Source organism: Notolepis coatsorum, assembly GCF_963971535.1.
Source record: "Notolepis coatsorum genome assembly, chromosome: 3".
NCBI lineage: Eukaryota > Metazoa > Chordata > Actinopteri > Aulopiformes > Paralepididae > Notolepis > Notolepis coatsorum.
Genome location: NC_140167.1, coordinates 62,233,516 through 62,251,445, shown reverse-complemented (window position 1 = coordinate 62,251,445; position 17,930 = coordinate 62,233,516). Strand labels below are relative to the sequence as shown.

The 17,930-nt window shown below is 45.0% G+C and overlaps 1 protein-coding gene across 1 annotated transcript in view; it reads left to right on the top strand.

Annotated features, from left to right (window-relative positions):
- The window catches only part of gtpbp3 (GTP binding protein 3, mitochondrial), a gene marked incomplete at its 5' end in the record, with an annotated part of 77,182 nt that overhangs the window by 23,808 nt on the left and 35,444 nt on the right, over positions 1–17,930 (top strand). Inside the window, one exon of the mRNA XM_084311224.1 lies at positions 15,322–15,394. Within this exon, the coding sequence (XP_084167350.1) occupies positions 15,322–15,394 (73 nt within the window). The remainder of the gene's footprint in view (positions 1–15,321; positions 15,395–17,930) is intronic.

Genomic DNA, 17,930 nt, shown 5'->3' with positions numbered 1-17,930 from the left:
CACGGAGCGGCGCTTAGCCAAGAACCCCGCCCAAGAGAGTGTATACCGCGCTGAGATTGAGAAGCTCATCACAGCGGGACACGTCACAAAGATGGACATTAAAGAGGCTGACCAGACCACTGAATAGTGGTACGTGCCCCACCACAAGGTCCATCACAACGGTAAAGACCGCATAGTATTTAACTGCAGCTACCAGATCGGATCCCAAAATCTAAATAAAGAGTTACTGCCCGGTCCCACACTCGGCCCCTCCCTACTCGGCGTTCTACTCCGCTTCCGCCAGGAGAAGGTGGCCATCAGCGGGGACATTAAAGGAATGTTCCTGCAGGTGAGATTAGTAGAGGCGGACAAGCCCCTGTTACGGTTCCTATGGAGAGAGAAGCCAGGAGATGAGCACCCAGCCATCTACCAATGGGAAGTCCTCCCCTTCCGAACGACGTGCAGCCCCTGCTGTGCGACATTTGCACTACAGAAACATGTAGCAGAGGACCCAGCAGCGGACGAAGAGGTCCGACACAGCGTAAAGAACAGCTTCTACATAGACAACTGTCTACAAAGCCTTTCAACCCAGGAAGAAGCCGAGGCTCTCCTGATTAAACTCCGCGCCTCATTGATCAAAGGCGGCTTTGATCTCAGGCAGTGGGCCAGCAGCGATCCGCAAGTACTGCGCAGCCTCTCCTCCGAGGACAAGGCAGCCAGCAGCGAGACCTGGATGGCTACAATCCCGGGAGAAGCCCAGGAGATGACCCTGGGATTGGTGTGGCGATTCAAAGCAGATTCGCTTCACTGCAGACACGGGCCCCTGACTACGGAGCAGGGAAGGCCGGCGGCGGCGCCGACCACCAGACGGAGTGTGTACACAGCACTCGCCCGACAGTATGGCCCGCTAGGATGTATTCTACCGTACACCACCAGGGCAAGGATGATTGTACGAGCATTGTGGGACAAGGACCAGGGCTGGGACGACCCCATTCCCGCACACCTTGCATCCACCTGGAGAGAGTGGGAGATGGAGCTCCACTCACTCCCAGGCGTTAATATGCGCCGAAGCTACTTCCCACCCACGGTGAGGCCAGAGACATGTAAAATGGACTTACACGTCTTCAGTGACGCCTCAGAGGTCGCATACGGATCAGTAGCCTACTTGCGGGCCCAAGACCAGGGGGGAGAGATCTACACAGCATTTGTCCTCGCCCGCTCGAGAATAGCCCCACGCAAGCAACAATCTATCCCACGTCTAGAGCTCTGCGCAGCCCTAGCCGGAGCGCACCTAGCCACGCTCATCCAACGTGAGCTCACCATACCGGTGTCTAGAACAATCCTGTGGTCAGATTCCACGACGGTACTCGCCTGGATCAAATCGGACTCATGCAAGTACAAAGTCTTCGTGGGAGTCAGAGTCACCGAGATTCAAGACTTAACCGAAGAGTTAACCGGAGAAACAGAGTGGCGCTACGTTGATACAAAACAGAACCCAGCTGACGTCATCACCCGGGGGATGCCCCTGGATGACCTCACCCGTCGCAATGTCTACAGTGACGGCCCCGCATTCCTAAGACTCCCGGAAGGACAGTGGCCCATGCCTATCCCGAGGGAAGCAAGTCCAGAGGAGGTGGAAATTAAGAAGTCTGTGTTCTGTGGATTGAGCACCGTAGCCTCCACCGACCCTAACATAGACGATTGCACGTCCATAGAGAGTGCACAACAAAGAACATTCCTGCGGTACCACCCGGAGTGCAAGTCCCCCGCTGATATGTCAGCAGCTAACTACGAGGAAGCAGAATTGCTTCTACTGCAGCGAGCCCAGAGAGACTCGTTCCCCGATGAATTGGCCTGTCTACAGGGAGGAAAGCCCGTCCCATCCGACAGCAGATTAATTCACCTGGCCCCCGAGAGCGACGCTCATACCCTCATCAGAGTGGGTGGTCGCCTACGCAGAGCCCCCAATCTACCGGATGACATTAAACACTACCTACCGTCTCTACAGACCCGCCAGAAGTGGGTAAAGGAGAGAGACAATTTGACAGAAGGAACAGTCGTCATGATTATTGATCAATCACTGCCCAGAGCTATGTGGCCGGCCGGCCGCGTAAGCAAAGTGATCACCGGTGCCGACGGCAAGGTCCGAGCAGCTGAAGTGCTCGTCCAGGGTCGCACTTACACCCGTCCCGTGGCAAGGCTCATAGAACTGCCCCGACTCCCAGACACAATCGATGATGACCATGACCCTACAACTCTATGACTTTGTGAAGTTGACTGACCCCTACAGCAAACCCTTATGTGTAAATAGACAACGCGATTAATCTGTCTCTGTTTAACTGATTAGGTCTGGGACCTATTCAGGGGGTGGCTGTTGTGAAGGGCCAGATTAAACCGAATATATATATTTATTTATATATATATATTTAATTGTATTTGTATATTCTCTAATATTCCCTGATATCCCTTGTATATTCCTTGTACAATATGCATTGAATATCCATTCTAGCCTACTGAACATCCCATAATAGTCTCCATTCTACTATTGGTCGAGACCTTGGTGCCAGGCTGCCATACCCCTCAGACCCAGTTCAAACGTACCGCTCGACATGTACGAACAAGTCCTAGTTCCGCGTAGGAATTTGGCTACCGCACCACTAATGGGACTATTTGTTCATAGTGCGTATATATACTGCGCTACTAAAGTAGGACTTTCTTTTCAGTCCAGTTTCTTACCCTCCAATAGAGTCACAGACGTAAAGCCTCCCCGCGACGCCACGTGTGGGAGTAAGGCCAAGTTCGCCTACCATCGGTATTGAGACATCGTGTATATTAATATTTGAATAGTCATATTTGGCACTATATCGTCGAGTTGGACGTAGTCTATTAAGCTAATAATAGTCTGTTAATATATAGTGCTTCGTGCGGTGAGAATACTACCGTAGTCAGTACCCCATCGTTTCGGGCAGAGAACTGGCTGCTTACCCAGGGTGGTTGACCCTATGTGAAGCTGCACCCGAGGAGCCCCAGAGCCGACGAGCGAGTGGACCTGTATACCGGATTATTCTACCGACGACAGCCCGCCTTCCCAGGCACGGATTATGCTTTGGATACTTTGATTATTCCATGGATAAAGACCCCCGACACTGCCGTGTGTTGGAACCCCCCCCCCCTGGAGAGGACGCAAGGTGAGGAGACGCTCTGCAAGACGAGGTCGCTTCACGTCTCTCCCCCGTGGACCGGAGAGAGCCGGCCCACAAAGAGTCCACCTGCTTTCATCTGTGGTCCAAGGATCGCCGGCGCATTGAACGGCACTACAGTGGGTTCACCTGGGATACCCTTGGCCGGACGAGGCAGCCGGATTCTACCCCCCCCCCCTCCTACTCCTGTCGGCTTACAAGCGACCGGATTAACCCCCTCTAGTGTATCCAGTATAATCATTAAAGTATCATTGCTGTTATTCCTTAACTATTCCAGGTCGTATATTTACCACCTGCGCCTTCAGAGATTGGACATTCTCTATTGATATACCGACGAATACTCTTTGCCATAAAAGTGCATACTATTTCAATTCATAAATGTAATTAAGTGATTAAGTGCTTATTCTACACACCATCGCTGTGTAGAAATAAAGACCTGTTTCTAATTCGTACATTTGTGTTGGATCCGTTTCATCTACGTGAGAGTGTTCATGATAATATATTTATGCCGTGTACTGGGTGGCCGAATATTAAGTACAAAGGTAGTGGTAGTAAGTATCATATCTAGTAATACAGTCAGGGAATTGTACCCCTCAGTTACAGAGCTCATTCAGCACCTTCTTGAGATCAAGTGTACAGACAATCTAAGCAAATGAATAAAGGGAAGATGAATAAACAGAAGGATTTGTAGATACAGTAATAAATTATAATCCATTTTAATTATAAATTCATATTTGACCTTGAACTTTACCTTGACCTTATTATGGCCAAATCATACATCTATGGATAGGGAAAAATCTCCTATTTTCAATGGCAGTGTTACATCTGGATTTAGTCATTTCCTTGCGGTTTACGATAAAAGAGATATATTTAGAATTTTTTCGATAAATTCTTATTTTCGGTAAATCTTAAAAACATCGGTAAAAATGAAAATATACACTTTGACTGCTGTTTTGATAGGGTTAAGGTCTTTACTCTTGGCTACATTTGAGAAAGAAACACAATTATGCCCTTAACATGTGGGCCCTCTTGAGGACGATTCGCGACGCGCCACTTTGCCGACCTCTAGCAGCTTGGGTGTGCATTTATTTGAATACAATATATATAGAATTAAAGCCCTATTTGTTGCCTGTCGATTGCCGTTTCAGGCGTCAAAATCCGTTCAGCGGTTTTCGAGTTACTTGCCGATATGTGAGGCGTGCGCCAAAGTACACGCCAGAGTACAATCATTTGGCGATCTCGAACATTTCTGGACAGGGTTGTAGCCAATGAGTGTGGCTTTCCAATGATACCCCACGTGGGGATCTAATACGGTCTGTATTGATCAATTTTGAACATGATGATCTGGTAAGAATGAGTTTAGGGCTGAGCGATATGTCCAAAATACTTGAGTTGTTTTACCAATTACAATGACCTTTTTATAAAAAACATGTCTCATGTCTTTCCTAGTAATACAATTGTCACAGTCTTATTTCATTCAAAATGGTCTATTTTCTTTAACTTTTTAATACTTGTCCCAATACCGATAACAGTATCAGATACGACAGTGTCATGTTTGTTCAGGAAAACACAAAGTTGAATGTTAAGAATAGGATTATATTGCAGGCAGCTGGGTGGCGCAGCGGACATTGCGCTCGTCACCAATGCAAGAGACACCGGGTTCGAATCCGGCTGTTGGCGTTGCCTCTGGCTTGGGCCGGCCGTCATACTAACTCAATTGGCAGAGTTAGCTGGTGTAAGTCGATGGGTGGTAATCTGGACGTTGTGGACAGCGACTCCTACAGGTCGGTTGGGGGACGCCTGCACAGCAGAGACAGGAAATGGCGGGGGTAGTGTGAGGCTCCCACACGTTACACCTCGCCAAATGAGAGTCCGCGCTGGCAGGTGAAAAGATGTGACAGGCTGCCTCCTCGTGTATCGGAGGGGAGACGTGATGCAAGGCTTCTATCCTCCCTACAACCGGCCAGTGGGGGGCATATGCGAGCAACGTTCAAGACAGGGGAGGGAAGAATTGGCGCAGCGAAATTAGGATGGGAGAAAAAAATTGAAAAAAGAGGAGAAAAAGTGAAGAAAAAAAAAGAATAGCATTATATTTATATTATTTTTACTTAAAATGTCAGCAACAGCATCATGTTGTATATTTAATTTGCTACAGTCAGAAAGTGAGGAACATCTGATGAAAATTAAACATGTTTTCAAAGTCATTGTTAGAACTGTAATGGTATTATTAAGTACTCTGTATCCAAACTCAAATCAGTACCCAAATGTAAGTACTTGGTTTGAAAAATAGTGGTATCGGGACATCCCTAAAAAATATACTGTATGTATATATTTTCTTTTACAATATGTATATATCGTGGACAGCGTTATAGTAAAAATCCATACCATTGCATAGATCCATGATGTTACACCTTCGTATTCGGAGTACTTTCCAGCCCTACATTAGCTATAAAGAGGTCCTTCTGGGAAACTCACATTTTACAGATTTCTTGATGAAATCAACCACACGATTAGTCGACAAAGTCCTTTTTAATGGTTTAATTTCTTTAGTCACAGGAGGACGGCCCTAGTTCTTAGTGTTGGTAGGAGTCTGCTGCAGCCAAGGGAAGCAGAGTCGAGCAGGACTGTGTACAGTAAGCAGCACAAGGATCACAGTTAATGTTATTTTATCAGTTTGGGAAATCTATATTAGTGCGTGTGGAAAACACTGTATATGTTAGTATTTAGTTTCAGTATTTATATCCTGTATTAAAAACAAATCTTTAAAACACACAACACAAGAAGTAATCGGGCAGAAGCTAAGATGGAATTCTTCATGGTGGTGCGACAGCTCCTCTAGGCCTATCTATAGTCATAGGACTTTATTCAACTAATCTATTAGTTGATTTGATCGACAAATCTGTACAATAGGTTAAGTCTAGTACACTACTTACCAGGGATGTGCTTTTAATTTTTTTATTTGACAAGAAATAAGTAATTCAGTCTCAGACCAAATCGACTAATTAATCGACAAATCATGTAAGAGCCTAAACCATAATAAAAAATTGGCAGATCCATACCAGATACAGTAAGTGTCTTCGAGGATCTAGGACCAGTTTCACCTTTCACATCATAACATTGAATGAGTTCAGTGACCCTAGATGAAGACGGATACAGGCCTATAGATAGATACACACAGGCCTATAGATAGATACATACAGGCCTATACTGCTATTGTGCTTGAACATTCCTCAGGAATGCAGATCACCAAGGCAGTGTGCTGTACTGTAGGTGAAGGTGAACTGTATTATCCCAAAAAGGGAAATTCCAGAATTTCTCACTTTTGGTGTGATAAAGTTCACCTTGACCTCGCGCTTGACCCTACAGCAGACTGCCTTGGCACCAGACCTGAGAACCCGTCTCCGGAGAAACCTCGTCTGGTTGAGGTGTTAACATGAACCTTCCTGAGGAAGGCTGCTAGCTGCCTGTCTCTATTTTTGACAAGATTTCTATAAATGCATTGTTTTGGAAAGAGAGCTCTGTCCTGCCCTGCAGCGTGGCCGCGCCAGTGACCCCAGATGACTGAAGGTCAGACTTTCCCTGAAAAGCACTCGCTCAATATTTAGTTTATGTTTCTCAGGTGGGGGATGCACCGGTATGAAAATATTGATCGCTGGCCGATAACCAATATCTACTGAAGATTGATAGGATTTTGTGTGTGAAATATTTAAATAAAATAATAACGGTACTCTAATTTTGTACATGCTGAAAGTAACAATACATGAAAACAATGGACTTTTTTATTTTTTTATTTTGAACAACAAAAGCAAGGCAAAAACAACAAATAAAACTGATAAAATATATTGCGCATCTCTAGCTTAAGACAGAGATGGGTTTTAGGAGGACAGCAAAGGAAAGAAGGACATTTATTTCTTTACTATTATTATAAAATGTTTTGGTTGTTTTTATTTACACAAAATGCATACGGTACTTATACACATGCATGCCCCCCACACCAGATAAAAAAAGAAACTGATAAAAAAAACATTTGAAAAGACAAAAGAAAATCAATTATACAATTTACTACAGTATGATATTTACATATCGCAAATATACATATATGTTACTATATAACCTCTCTACATCATAGTATATCATTTTATTTTATTTTGTTTTATTTACTTGTGTATTTATCTTATTTTACAACACAATCACATATTTCACTAGGGAATATAGATATAAGGAATATACTGTAGAGAGATATTCTCAACCCCACAAGCTGGTCATATTCTATGTCAAGTGTGTCAAAGAGTATACCCCTAACCAGAGTGTGTGTACATTTACATTTAGTCATTTAGCTGACGCTTTTATAAGCAACTTACAAATTGTGAACAACAGGTCAGCAGGAGGGGAACACCTCTGGCAGCTAAGGGTCAGTGGGATTGTTTGTCTAACAGTGTCGAACTTGTGTGCTTCACTCTGAGTGCATAGTAGTATAGACATATTAGCATAGTAGTATAGACATAGTAGCATAGTAGTATAGACATAGTAGCAAAGTACACAATAGTAAAAAGACAGTAAGAAGGTTTGTTTTGTGTATGTACTGTGAGTGCTGCATTTGTTGCACATGTACCAGCAAACCAAGATACCAGAATGCCTTCCCCACTCCCTCTCTCCCTCCCTCCCTCCCTCTCTGTTGCATTTCGGGGAAGCTTGGTGGGTATGCGCCCAGTGCTTTGAGCGCCAATGTTGTAGAAGTGTTCTCTTGAGACACCTTGTCCAGCTGAGCTGTTAACGTTGAGTCCATGTCCAGTTGAGCTGTTAACGCTGAGTTTCCTGAGGAAGGTTCACAGTGGCCATCTGCAGTCTTTTATTTATTTTGGACAAGATCTACTGTGTTTTGTGAACACGGCTCTGTACTGTATTGTAGGTCTACCTTCACTAATTCGGTTTTCAAACAGCCATTTCCTGTGTGAATATTTTATAGCATTGTATGTGTTTTAACTAGGCAAGTTAAAGGAACACATCAACATTATGTAAGCCCTAGCCCTATTGTCTGAAAATCGGCCAAAAAATACATACTGTGGCAGATATCATCCCCCGTCCCATGGCTACATGGAGGAAGGGAGATACTACTGCCACGGGCAGAGGAGAGTCAATTAGGGAGGTGATTAGGACTGATGGAACACACCTGTGCACCACGTGATCACCCACATCCCACACACACACACACACACACACACACACACACAGAGACACCCATAGTTTAAAGCCCGAGGAGAGACAGAGAAAGGTGGAGTGGAGGTGAGGAAGGAGCAGAGAGCAGAGAGAGAGAGATTGTTATACAGAGTTTGGTTTGGAGGATGCGAGCAGCGTTCTTTGGGCAAAAAACAAACACAAGAGCAATGGCAACTCCAGTCGATGTCAAGGCATTGTTCCAAGAGTGGGCACGCTACAGCGAAACCCAGCAACAGTTGAATCAGCAACGTCATGAGGAAGCAATGCGTGATACCCAGGCACGCCATGACACTATACTATACTGAATGAGACACGGGAGACCGCAGAGAAATGGAGGTTAGAAGCGCTCGATTCACTACTCCGCGCAGAGACCCACAGAGCTGAAAGGCAGCCGGGCAATATCAACCCCGGCCGCTTCCTGGTCAAACTAAATAGTGAGGATGACATTGAAAGCTACTTATCGGCGTTTGAACGCACCGCTGAACGGGAAAACTGGACAGTAGAACAGTGGGTTAGTTTGTTGGCCCCATTCTTATCTGGGCTAGCCCAGACAGTGTATCATGACACCGCTGGAGGATACGACGTATGATTTTCTAAAAAAAAAAAATACTGCGACGTTCAGGGATTACATTTCTCACTCGCTCTCAGCGGTATCATGATTGGTCATATGATGGGACCTTGTCCCCCAGAGAACAACAACATGACTTGTTACGGCTAGCGAACAACTGGCTATTAGCGGAGCCCCGGAACATTTCACCAATCGAACGAATGGCAATGGATAGATATTCATGTGCCCTACCTGCCGACGCACGTAAAACCATTAGCCAAACAAAACCAAAATGTTTTGACGAGGTCATAGAGGGAATGGAGGTTTATCAAGCGTCCGAAACCGGGCCCCCCAACCGGCTGAAAGAGAAGGGTAAGTGACATGAAACACCCAGTTACCTCAACCCGCCCCACACACCCGACAACCTGTAATGTATAATGAAAGAAGAAGCTGTTTCAATTGTGGCGAGGAGGGCCATATTTCCAGAAACTGTCCATATAGGAATGATGTGTCAATGCCCTCAGCATCTGAACAACACCCGCCCTGACCGTGTGCACTTGCAACCGCCTGTTGGGCAGAGGAAACAAATGCATCCACTCTCACACCAGTAAGAGCTCATCACCACGACACAACCACACTGTTAGACTCAGGGAGCACTGTGATGCTCGTAAAACCAGAGTTGGTGGACGGTCCCCCCCTGAGAAAAACAGTGGGAGTCACATGTGTGCACGGTGAGACTAAACAATATCCGACCGCCACCATCGAACTAACATCCACCCGGGGAAAGTGTACAACGACCGTAGGTGTAGTAGAAAACCTACCGGTATCAGTGTTAATCGGGACCGACTGTGCATTGTTTCCGACCGCTATGGGAGAGTTTGGCGGCCGAACGACGTCTGCCCCCCAGAACAGTGACCACCACCACGCCGACCAGAGCCCGGGCACGAAGGACCCGGATGTGCGGGTTACACGAGGTGGACCCCCACACCTACCGACCCCCTGCCAGAGGAAGACTCCAGCCCTGTCAGCGAGGACAACGACGAGGGGGATCCTGCCGCTGGCCCAGCAGAGGACAACACTCCAGCAGTCGACAGCGGAGGAGAGGAGTCACCACTCCATGACGAGGATGAGCCAGTCTGGGGAGATCTGTTCCCCGGTAACCTTAACGATGAAACCCCACCCTTGCCACCACAACTGACTGGACGATTCGGCACCGCCCAGCTGGAGGATGAGAACCTGGCCCCAGCACTATGACAGGTAGCCGTGGTCGATGGTAAGAAAATGGACGGGGTAGGAGAGTTAATGTTTCCATATTTTGCCATCAAAAATACTTTGTTATACCAAGTTGTGAAACAAGGGGGGATAATTCAAGAATTACTGTTGGTACCCCGACCACACATAAACACAGTGTTACGACGGGCGGCTACGTGGCGTAGTGGGCAAGGCGCTCGCCACGAAATCTGGAGACGCTGGGCTTGCCTGTTCGAGCCCAGCGCTCCACATTTGCTTTCAGTTTAGCTGGTCGTCCGTACTAATACACATTGGCCGTATTAGGGGGTGGGAAACTGATGGGTGGGGATCGGGCGTTGTGGACAGCGACTCCTACAGGTCGGTTGGTGCGCCTGCGCAGTAGAATCAGGAAGTGTCGGGGGCAGCGTGAGCCTCCCACGCGTTACTCCTCGCCACTGAGGGATCGAGCTGCGCAGGTGAAAAGATGCGACTGCTGTTACCTCAAGTACCGGAGGGGACTTGTGCTATGTACTGTATGACTTAGTCCACACTGCAGCCGGCTTGTGGGAGGCAAGAAACAGCGTTCGTGACAGGGGAGGGTTGAATTGGATGATACGAAATTGGGATGGGAGAAAATATAGAAAATGGGAGAGAAAGTGGATCAAAAAAAAAAACACAGTGTTACGACTAGCACACTCACACTTGCTAGGGACTCACTTGGGGGTCGAGAAAACCCTGGACCGGATCAAGGCCAGATTTTCCTGGCCGGGGATGAAAAGAGCCATGGAGGATTACTGTCGGTCCTGCCCCGAATGTCAGCTGGTAGCTCCACGACTGACTGTACAACCCGTTGATTTCCCTGCCTATCATCTCTGTTCCCTTTAGCAGGATTGGGATGGACCTTGTGGGACCCCTGCCCCGCAGCGCCAGGGGCCATAAATACATCCTGGTGATTATGGACTATGCCACCCGGTACCCCAAGGCCATCCTACTCTGCACCATGGCCACAAAAGGTATAGCCTGGGAGCTCATGTTCTTAATCACTAGAGTGGGAATTACGGACTAAATTTTTACAGACCAAGGCACTCTGTTCATGTCTAAAATAATGAAGGATTTGGCTGGGACCAGCTTCTCCCCTACTTGATGTTCTCCATCAGGGATGTTCCCCAGGCATCCACAGGATTCTCCCCCTTTGAACTGTTGTATGGGAGAAGGCCTAGGGGGATGCTAGATATAGCCAAGGAAGCCTGGGAACACCAGCCATCACCGCACAGGAGTTTGGTGGAACATCATCAATCAATCAATCAGATTTATTTATATAGCACATTTCACATGACGCATGTCAAGTGCTGTACAGAGGGTAGGTACACATAGATACATAAAGACAAGAATCACACTCCGTTTTATGGGAGGGCACACAGGCAAACACATAGGAAAACAGGGCATGAGTCAGTGAACGGGAAAGGCTAGTAGGTAGAAGTGGGTTTTGAGCCTCGATTTGAAGGCATCTATCGAGGGGGCGAGCCTAAAGGCTAGGAAAGGCGAGGTTTATAACAACCCTAGACCTCACCAAAGGCTACTGGCAGGTCCCCCTAGCTTCCGATGATAGGGAGAAAACTGCGTTCCAGATGGGTTGTTCCACTATGTTGTTCTCCCCTTTGAACTACACGGCGCACCCGCCACGTTTCAGAGACTGATGGACCAGATCCTCCGACCCAACAGAGAGTATGCAGCGGCCTATATCGATGACATCATCATTCACGGCGAGGATTGGGGGACTTTTTTTTTAAACTGCAACCAGCAGTTGGTCGATATTTGTGTGCCAATGCATCGCGCCAAATAACACACCAATTAGTCAGATGTGGCGCTATAATCAAAAGTCAAAAGGTAAAATAGTGAAAAGCCATAACTCGTACACTTTATGTCCGATTCGCTCAAGACTTCGTACACATATAAAGCTATCCTTTGTCTACAACCTTGCAACAGGAACATGCATGCCATTTTGACCTTTTGGAAAATTCTGTCCTCTGCTCTGCCTAGGCTATCTGTGTAATTCTACAACTCTCACACTAGATAACTGCATAAGGATATTGGCTACAGTGCTCAGGTCGAAGCACATTAAAGCAGCAGAACCAAATCGGTCGCAGCTTATCACAAATGACTTGCTTGTTGGCATTGTTGAGCTGTTAATTAGGACCTTCCTGCGGAAAGCTGCACGTAGCCATTCAGAGACTTTGCCTCTAGGGGGAAGATTTCTACGAAGATGCAGAAGATGAAGACGTGTTTTGGAAAGACCTGTTCGGCACTACATCTAAGTCCATGTTCAGTAATTTGACGTTTAGACAATGGCTGTTCTCTCATTACCCTTGCTATACTTGGAAGTGTGTTGTGGATAAAGACCAACAATGTGTCGGATCCTGTACACTGCAAAAAAAGGCAAGCTTACCAAGCAATTTTTACTTTTTAAATGATTAGTATTAAGCCCTTTTTGTGCATATTTCAATTTATGTTGTGCTTACTGCACTGACAGATTATTTAGCTAGTTTCAGGATGATATTTAATTAGTTTTAAGACATTTTCTTGCCGGACCCACAGCATGCATGCGTGTTTCAACAATGAGCAGTCAGTCAGGGACATTCGCTATTGTAGGCCGGCCCTCTGGGTCCGGCAAAAGTATATTCAAACAAGAAACTTGTTTTAAGATAATCATACTTATTTGGAGAACATGTCTTAAAACTAGTTACATCATCCTGAAACAAGTACAGTTCTTGAAACAAGCTAAATAATCTGCCAGTGCAGTAAGTACATTTGTCTTAACAATAGACAACATAACTTGAAATAAGCACAATCGCTTGCTAAGCTTGCCTTTTTTTGCAGTGCACAACTTTGGCATCCATACTGAGCCAGCGGTCCAAGATGTTTTCTCGCTGGAAACCTTGATCAGTTGAGCTGTTAATTTAGTTTCCTTTGGAAGTTTATTTTGATCAGTAATTCAGAGGAACCCTCTCTATTTTTAGGAACACTGTGTTTCTTTTGGGAGGGGGGGAGACACCTTGTGTATTGTTCTATACGGTAGGTATAGGTCAGACACGCTCACTAATATGACACTTAGACAATGCTGCTATATTTTCTCCTCACAGGTGGCTTTGTACTGTGTGTTGTGGATGGATCAAGTTCTGGGAAGCTGAGGTTTCCTGTTGTTGTGCGACCGTATAGTCCTGGTGTGTTTCTGGTGTGGAGTTCCACGCTGTCACTCAAGATACTGATCTCTATGCTGTGTTTTTCTGCATCTCTACATCCTGTATTCAGACTCGGACATCAAAAACACAAGTAATATGGCAGATGCCTCCCAGAAATACGATTTCACCAGAGTACTTTAAGCAAATAAAATGTGTCCAGTGAACTGAGATTGAGCCATAGTTTAAATTATTTGGGTAGTATACAATATATATTTATATATATATATATATTGGGTGGTATAGTGTGGGAATACATTTACCTGCTACTGTATGTACAGTAAGCCTTACACACTGTGGCACTGGGCCAGCACTATCTGCTGGGATATCTACAAAGATGCTTTAACTGCCTATAACAGAACCATCCGACTAGCCAGGCAAGATTATTTTTCCAATATTATCACTATGGATGTCCCGATCCGATCACGTGATCGGGGCCGATCACGTGATTTTCCGAAGATCAGGATCGGCAAAAGAAATGCATTTTTTTTTAATTTTTTTTTATTCAACAAACATGACCATGTTCACGTCTTAAACTCATACTGATGCCTTAGTTTTGGTTTTAAATTGCATATCATCATTAATTTATTTATTGTCAAATAATTATTTTTTGCCAAAACAAACCAATAGTATCCAGCTGCAGAACGGCAGACCAGCCACACTCTCAGACCCAAATCATTTTTTTTTTTTTTTTTTGTATCCCAATTTCTCACATTATATTCACCCTGAATGTTGACGTTATCCAGGTGAAAAGTTAACTTCATAAATCATTTGATGTATAATTAAATCAAAGGAAATGCGTTTGGGTCTGAGAGTGTGGCTGGTCTGCCGTTCTGCGGCTGGATACTATTGGTTTGTTTTGGCAAAATTCTTCTGCTCTGTGTGACAATAAATAAATGAATGATGATATGCAATTTAAAACCAAAACTAAGGCCTCAGTATGAGTTTAAGACGTGAGCATGGTCATGTTTGTTGAATAAAAAAAGAAATACATTTTTTTTTTTTTTTTTTATCGGATCGGGAAATATTGGTATCGGTAGATACTCAAAATCACATGATGGGGATCGGATCGGGAGCAAAAAAACGTGATCGGGACATCCCTAATTATCACAGAAAATGCCGGAAATTCCAGAGTCCTTTTCTCCACTATCGATCAACTGTCTCTGCCCCCCCACCCTCCTCAACAGCTAAATGTGAGGAATTTGCTCAGTTTTTTTAGAACAAAATAACTTCAATCAAAGCTAGTATCATTACTAGTGGAGGTGGAGATGAAACAGATCTCAGTAGAGTATGCAATGTAACCGTGAGTAACTTTACATGCATCACACTAAGCAAACTGTATAAAACTGTCTCAGAAGCAAACTCCACAACCTAAGATATTGATCCTATCCCCACAAAATTCTTTAAGCGAGTGTTTGATAGCGTCTCCAGTCCGGTCCTGGACATTATAAACACATCCCTTAAAACTTCCCAGATGCCTTTAAAACAGCTGTTGTAAAGCCTCTATTAAAGAAAGCTAAATTGGATAACAACACAGTAGCAAACCACAGACCAATATCAAATCTACCATTTATCAGTAAAATATTGCAAATAATAGTCTCAGTCCAAATAAACTCCTATCTTAAAGAAAACAACGTCTTAGAAGTCTTAAACATTCACGTTAACATGGCCAAACTTTGTGGAAAGCTTGATCATTGGGCAAGGACACACACACATAGCCACGCCCCCTTTTGTGTGTGTGTGTGTGTGTGTGTGTGCGTGTGTGTGTGTGTGTGTGTGTGAGTGAGTTTTGCACTAATGTTTGAGAAATACATCACCTGAATTTTTCATATTTGTGTGGAGGCTATGTATGCGATTGTATTGTGTGTGACAGAGAGAGAGAGAAAATAAATCTTGTATTGCTCTCCCACAGTGCCTTGCCCATGTCGAAGCCTTCATAGACTTCAGTGAGGATGAGCTCATTGAGGACGGGGTCTTAAATCAAGGTATGTCCACTCTCTGTTGAATAAATGATGAATAGAATCCTCTCTCTGTGAGGTGTCTTATTATTTTCACCACAGATCAACATTTCAGTACACGCAGATCGTCCTCATGGATGATGTAAACATGTGATCAGATCTTCATATTGGGATCAAAACATTGATCTGGAAACTCCTTTTGTCTGCACCTAGTTCTCATTTATTTATCACTAAGGCTGAGAGCACTTATCGATATATAGATAATTATCGATAATTTGGTGATATCGATAAGTGACATCACATATCGATATATTTGCATAATTTATGTAAAAAAAAATCTAAACATTTTAATATATATATTTTTTAATACTTTATACTATACTAAAATACTAGGTCTTGTGTCATGTTTTAGTTAAAACATCCCCATTTCATGTAAATTCAGTTGAATTGCAACTCTGCACTGTGCATTCAATATGCAGTGCACTCCTCCATCACATCCAGAGACCACCGACTATAAAATGAGAAGGATCACTGGTAGTTTTGAATGGGGAAATCTGTAACACTAAAGATGGCGGCAACAACAAAGAATTGCTGCAAAATAAACATACATTTGTTGTTTAAATAATAAAAAAAAAATACTAATACTAATACAAAATACTAATAAAAATATAGATATTTATTGATAATTTGGTCCCAATTTATCGATTCTTCCAAATGGCATATCGTCTCAGCCTTATTTATCACTCTGGTATTTTTATATACGTCTTAAGAAATCCATTGTTTTCTCTTCCTGTAAAAAGTCCCTGATTCATGAGTTGCGTCACTCTGCACTTGTGAATGAGGGTGAACACCAAACACCTCCCCCATCTGGACAAAACTTGTACAGGTACTTTACGATGTCAATCAAACTTCAATCAAATCGACCCACCCACCCCAGGTCTATCATATATATATGTGTGTGTGTGTGGCCTCTTTGTCTACTGTTGTGGGGACCAAATGTGATGCCTTATGTGATTAAAATAAGATTTGTTTTTTCGTTGTGGAGACATTGGCAGGTCCCCACAAGTTAAAAGAGCAACTGTATTATAGGGTCAGGGGTATGGTTGGTTAGGGGTATGGTTGGTCAGGGGTATGGTTGGTTAGGGGTATGGTTGGTTAGTGGTACGGTTGGTTAGGGGTACGGTTGGTTAGGGGTATGGTTGGTCAGGGGTATGGTTGGTCAGGGGTATGGTTGGTTAGGGGTATGGTTGGTCAGGGGTATGGTTGGTCAGGGGTATGGTTGGTTAGGGGTATGGTTGGTTAGGGGTATGGTTGGTCAGGGGTATGGTTGGTCAGGGGTATGGTTGGTTAGGGGTATGGTTGGTCAGGGGTATGGTTGGTCAGTGGTATGGTTGGTTATGGGTATGGTTGGTCAGATTAAGTTTAGCATTAGGTTATGTCTAGGGTTAGGCATGTAATGGTTATGCTTACGGTTAGGGTAAGGAGGGAAGACTAGAAGGCTGTATGTAAATCTATGGAATGTTTCCACAATGCATGCAAACATGGCTGTGTGTGTGTGCCAAAGAGTTCTAATAGATATGGGGGGGTGTGAGGACACGTGTTTGTGCACGTGTATGTGTGTGTTTTGGGGGTGGAGGGGGTCTTTCTCTGCAGGGACCACAGGCGGGGGGCTTAGCCTTCCTGTTTGGATCTTGGACTAGCCAGCGAGAGAGTTGGTCGTGCTGTAAGGAGAGGCAGATCAAACTGCTGAAGAGACAGTTTCCTTTAGGAAGCATGGGGAGAAGGCCGTGGGGACACAGGAGGACATTCGTCTTGCCTTCAAAGCCAAGACCTGCCATGGTTGTCCACGGGAGCACTGGTGTCAGCAGTGTTGTCTTAAAGAGACCCAAACCTGTGTTTCCCAGGGCCACTGTGTGTGTGTGTGTGTGTGTGTGTGTGTGTGTGTGTGTGTGTGTGTGTGTGTGTGTGTGTGTGTGTGTGTGTGTGTGTGTGTGTGTGTGTGTGTGTGTGTGTGTGTGTGTGTGTGTGTGTGTGTGTGTGTGTGTGTGTGTGTGTGTGTGTGTGTGTGTGTGTGTGTGTGTGTGTGTGTGTGTGTGTGTGTGTGTGTGTGTGTGTCAGCGTGTGTGTGTGTCAGCGTGTGTATCTGTGTGTCAGCGTGTGTGCCTATGAGTCTGTGTACCCACATGGATGGCAAGTGCGTGTGTGTGTGTTGATAAGTGGATAAGGTGTGTCTTTGTTTGTGCTAGTGTATCTGTGTGTGTGTGTTTGTGCATGTGTGTGTGCGCACACGCGTGTGTGTGTGTTTTATCAAGTGGATAAGGTGTGCTTGTGTGCGTGCCTCTGTGTGTGTTGGAGCAAGTGGATAAGGTGTGCGTTTGTGCGAGTGTATGTGTGTGAGCGTGTGTGTTTATGTGTATGTGTCAGAACGTGTGTTTCTATGTGAGTGCGTGTGCAGGGAAAGGACCTCCCCTCGGGACGCCTGCCTTCTGGAATTGGCAGTGGCTTCAGAAGCTTGTGATCCTGTGGTATTTAACACAATAAAGACTGGGAACAGATGTTTGTT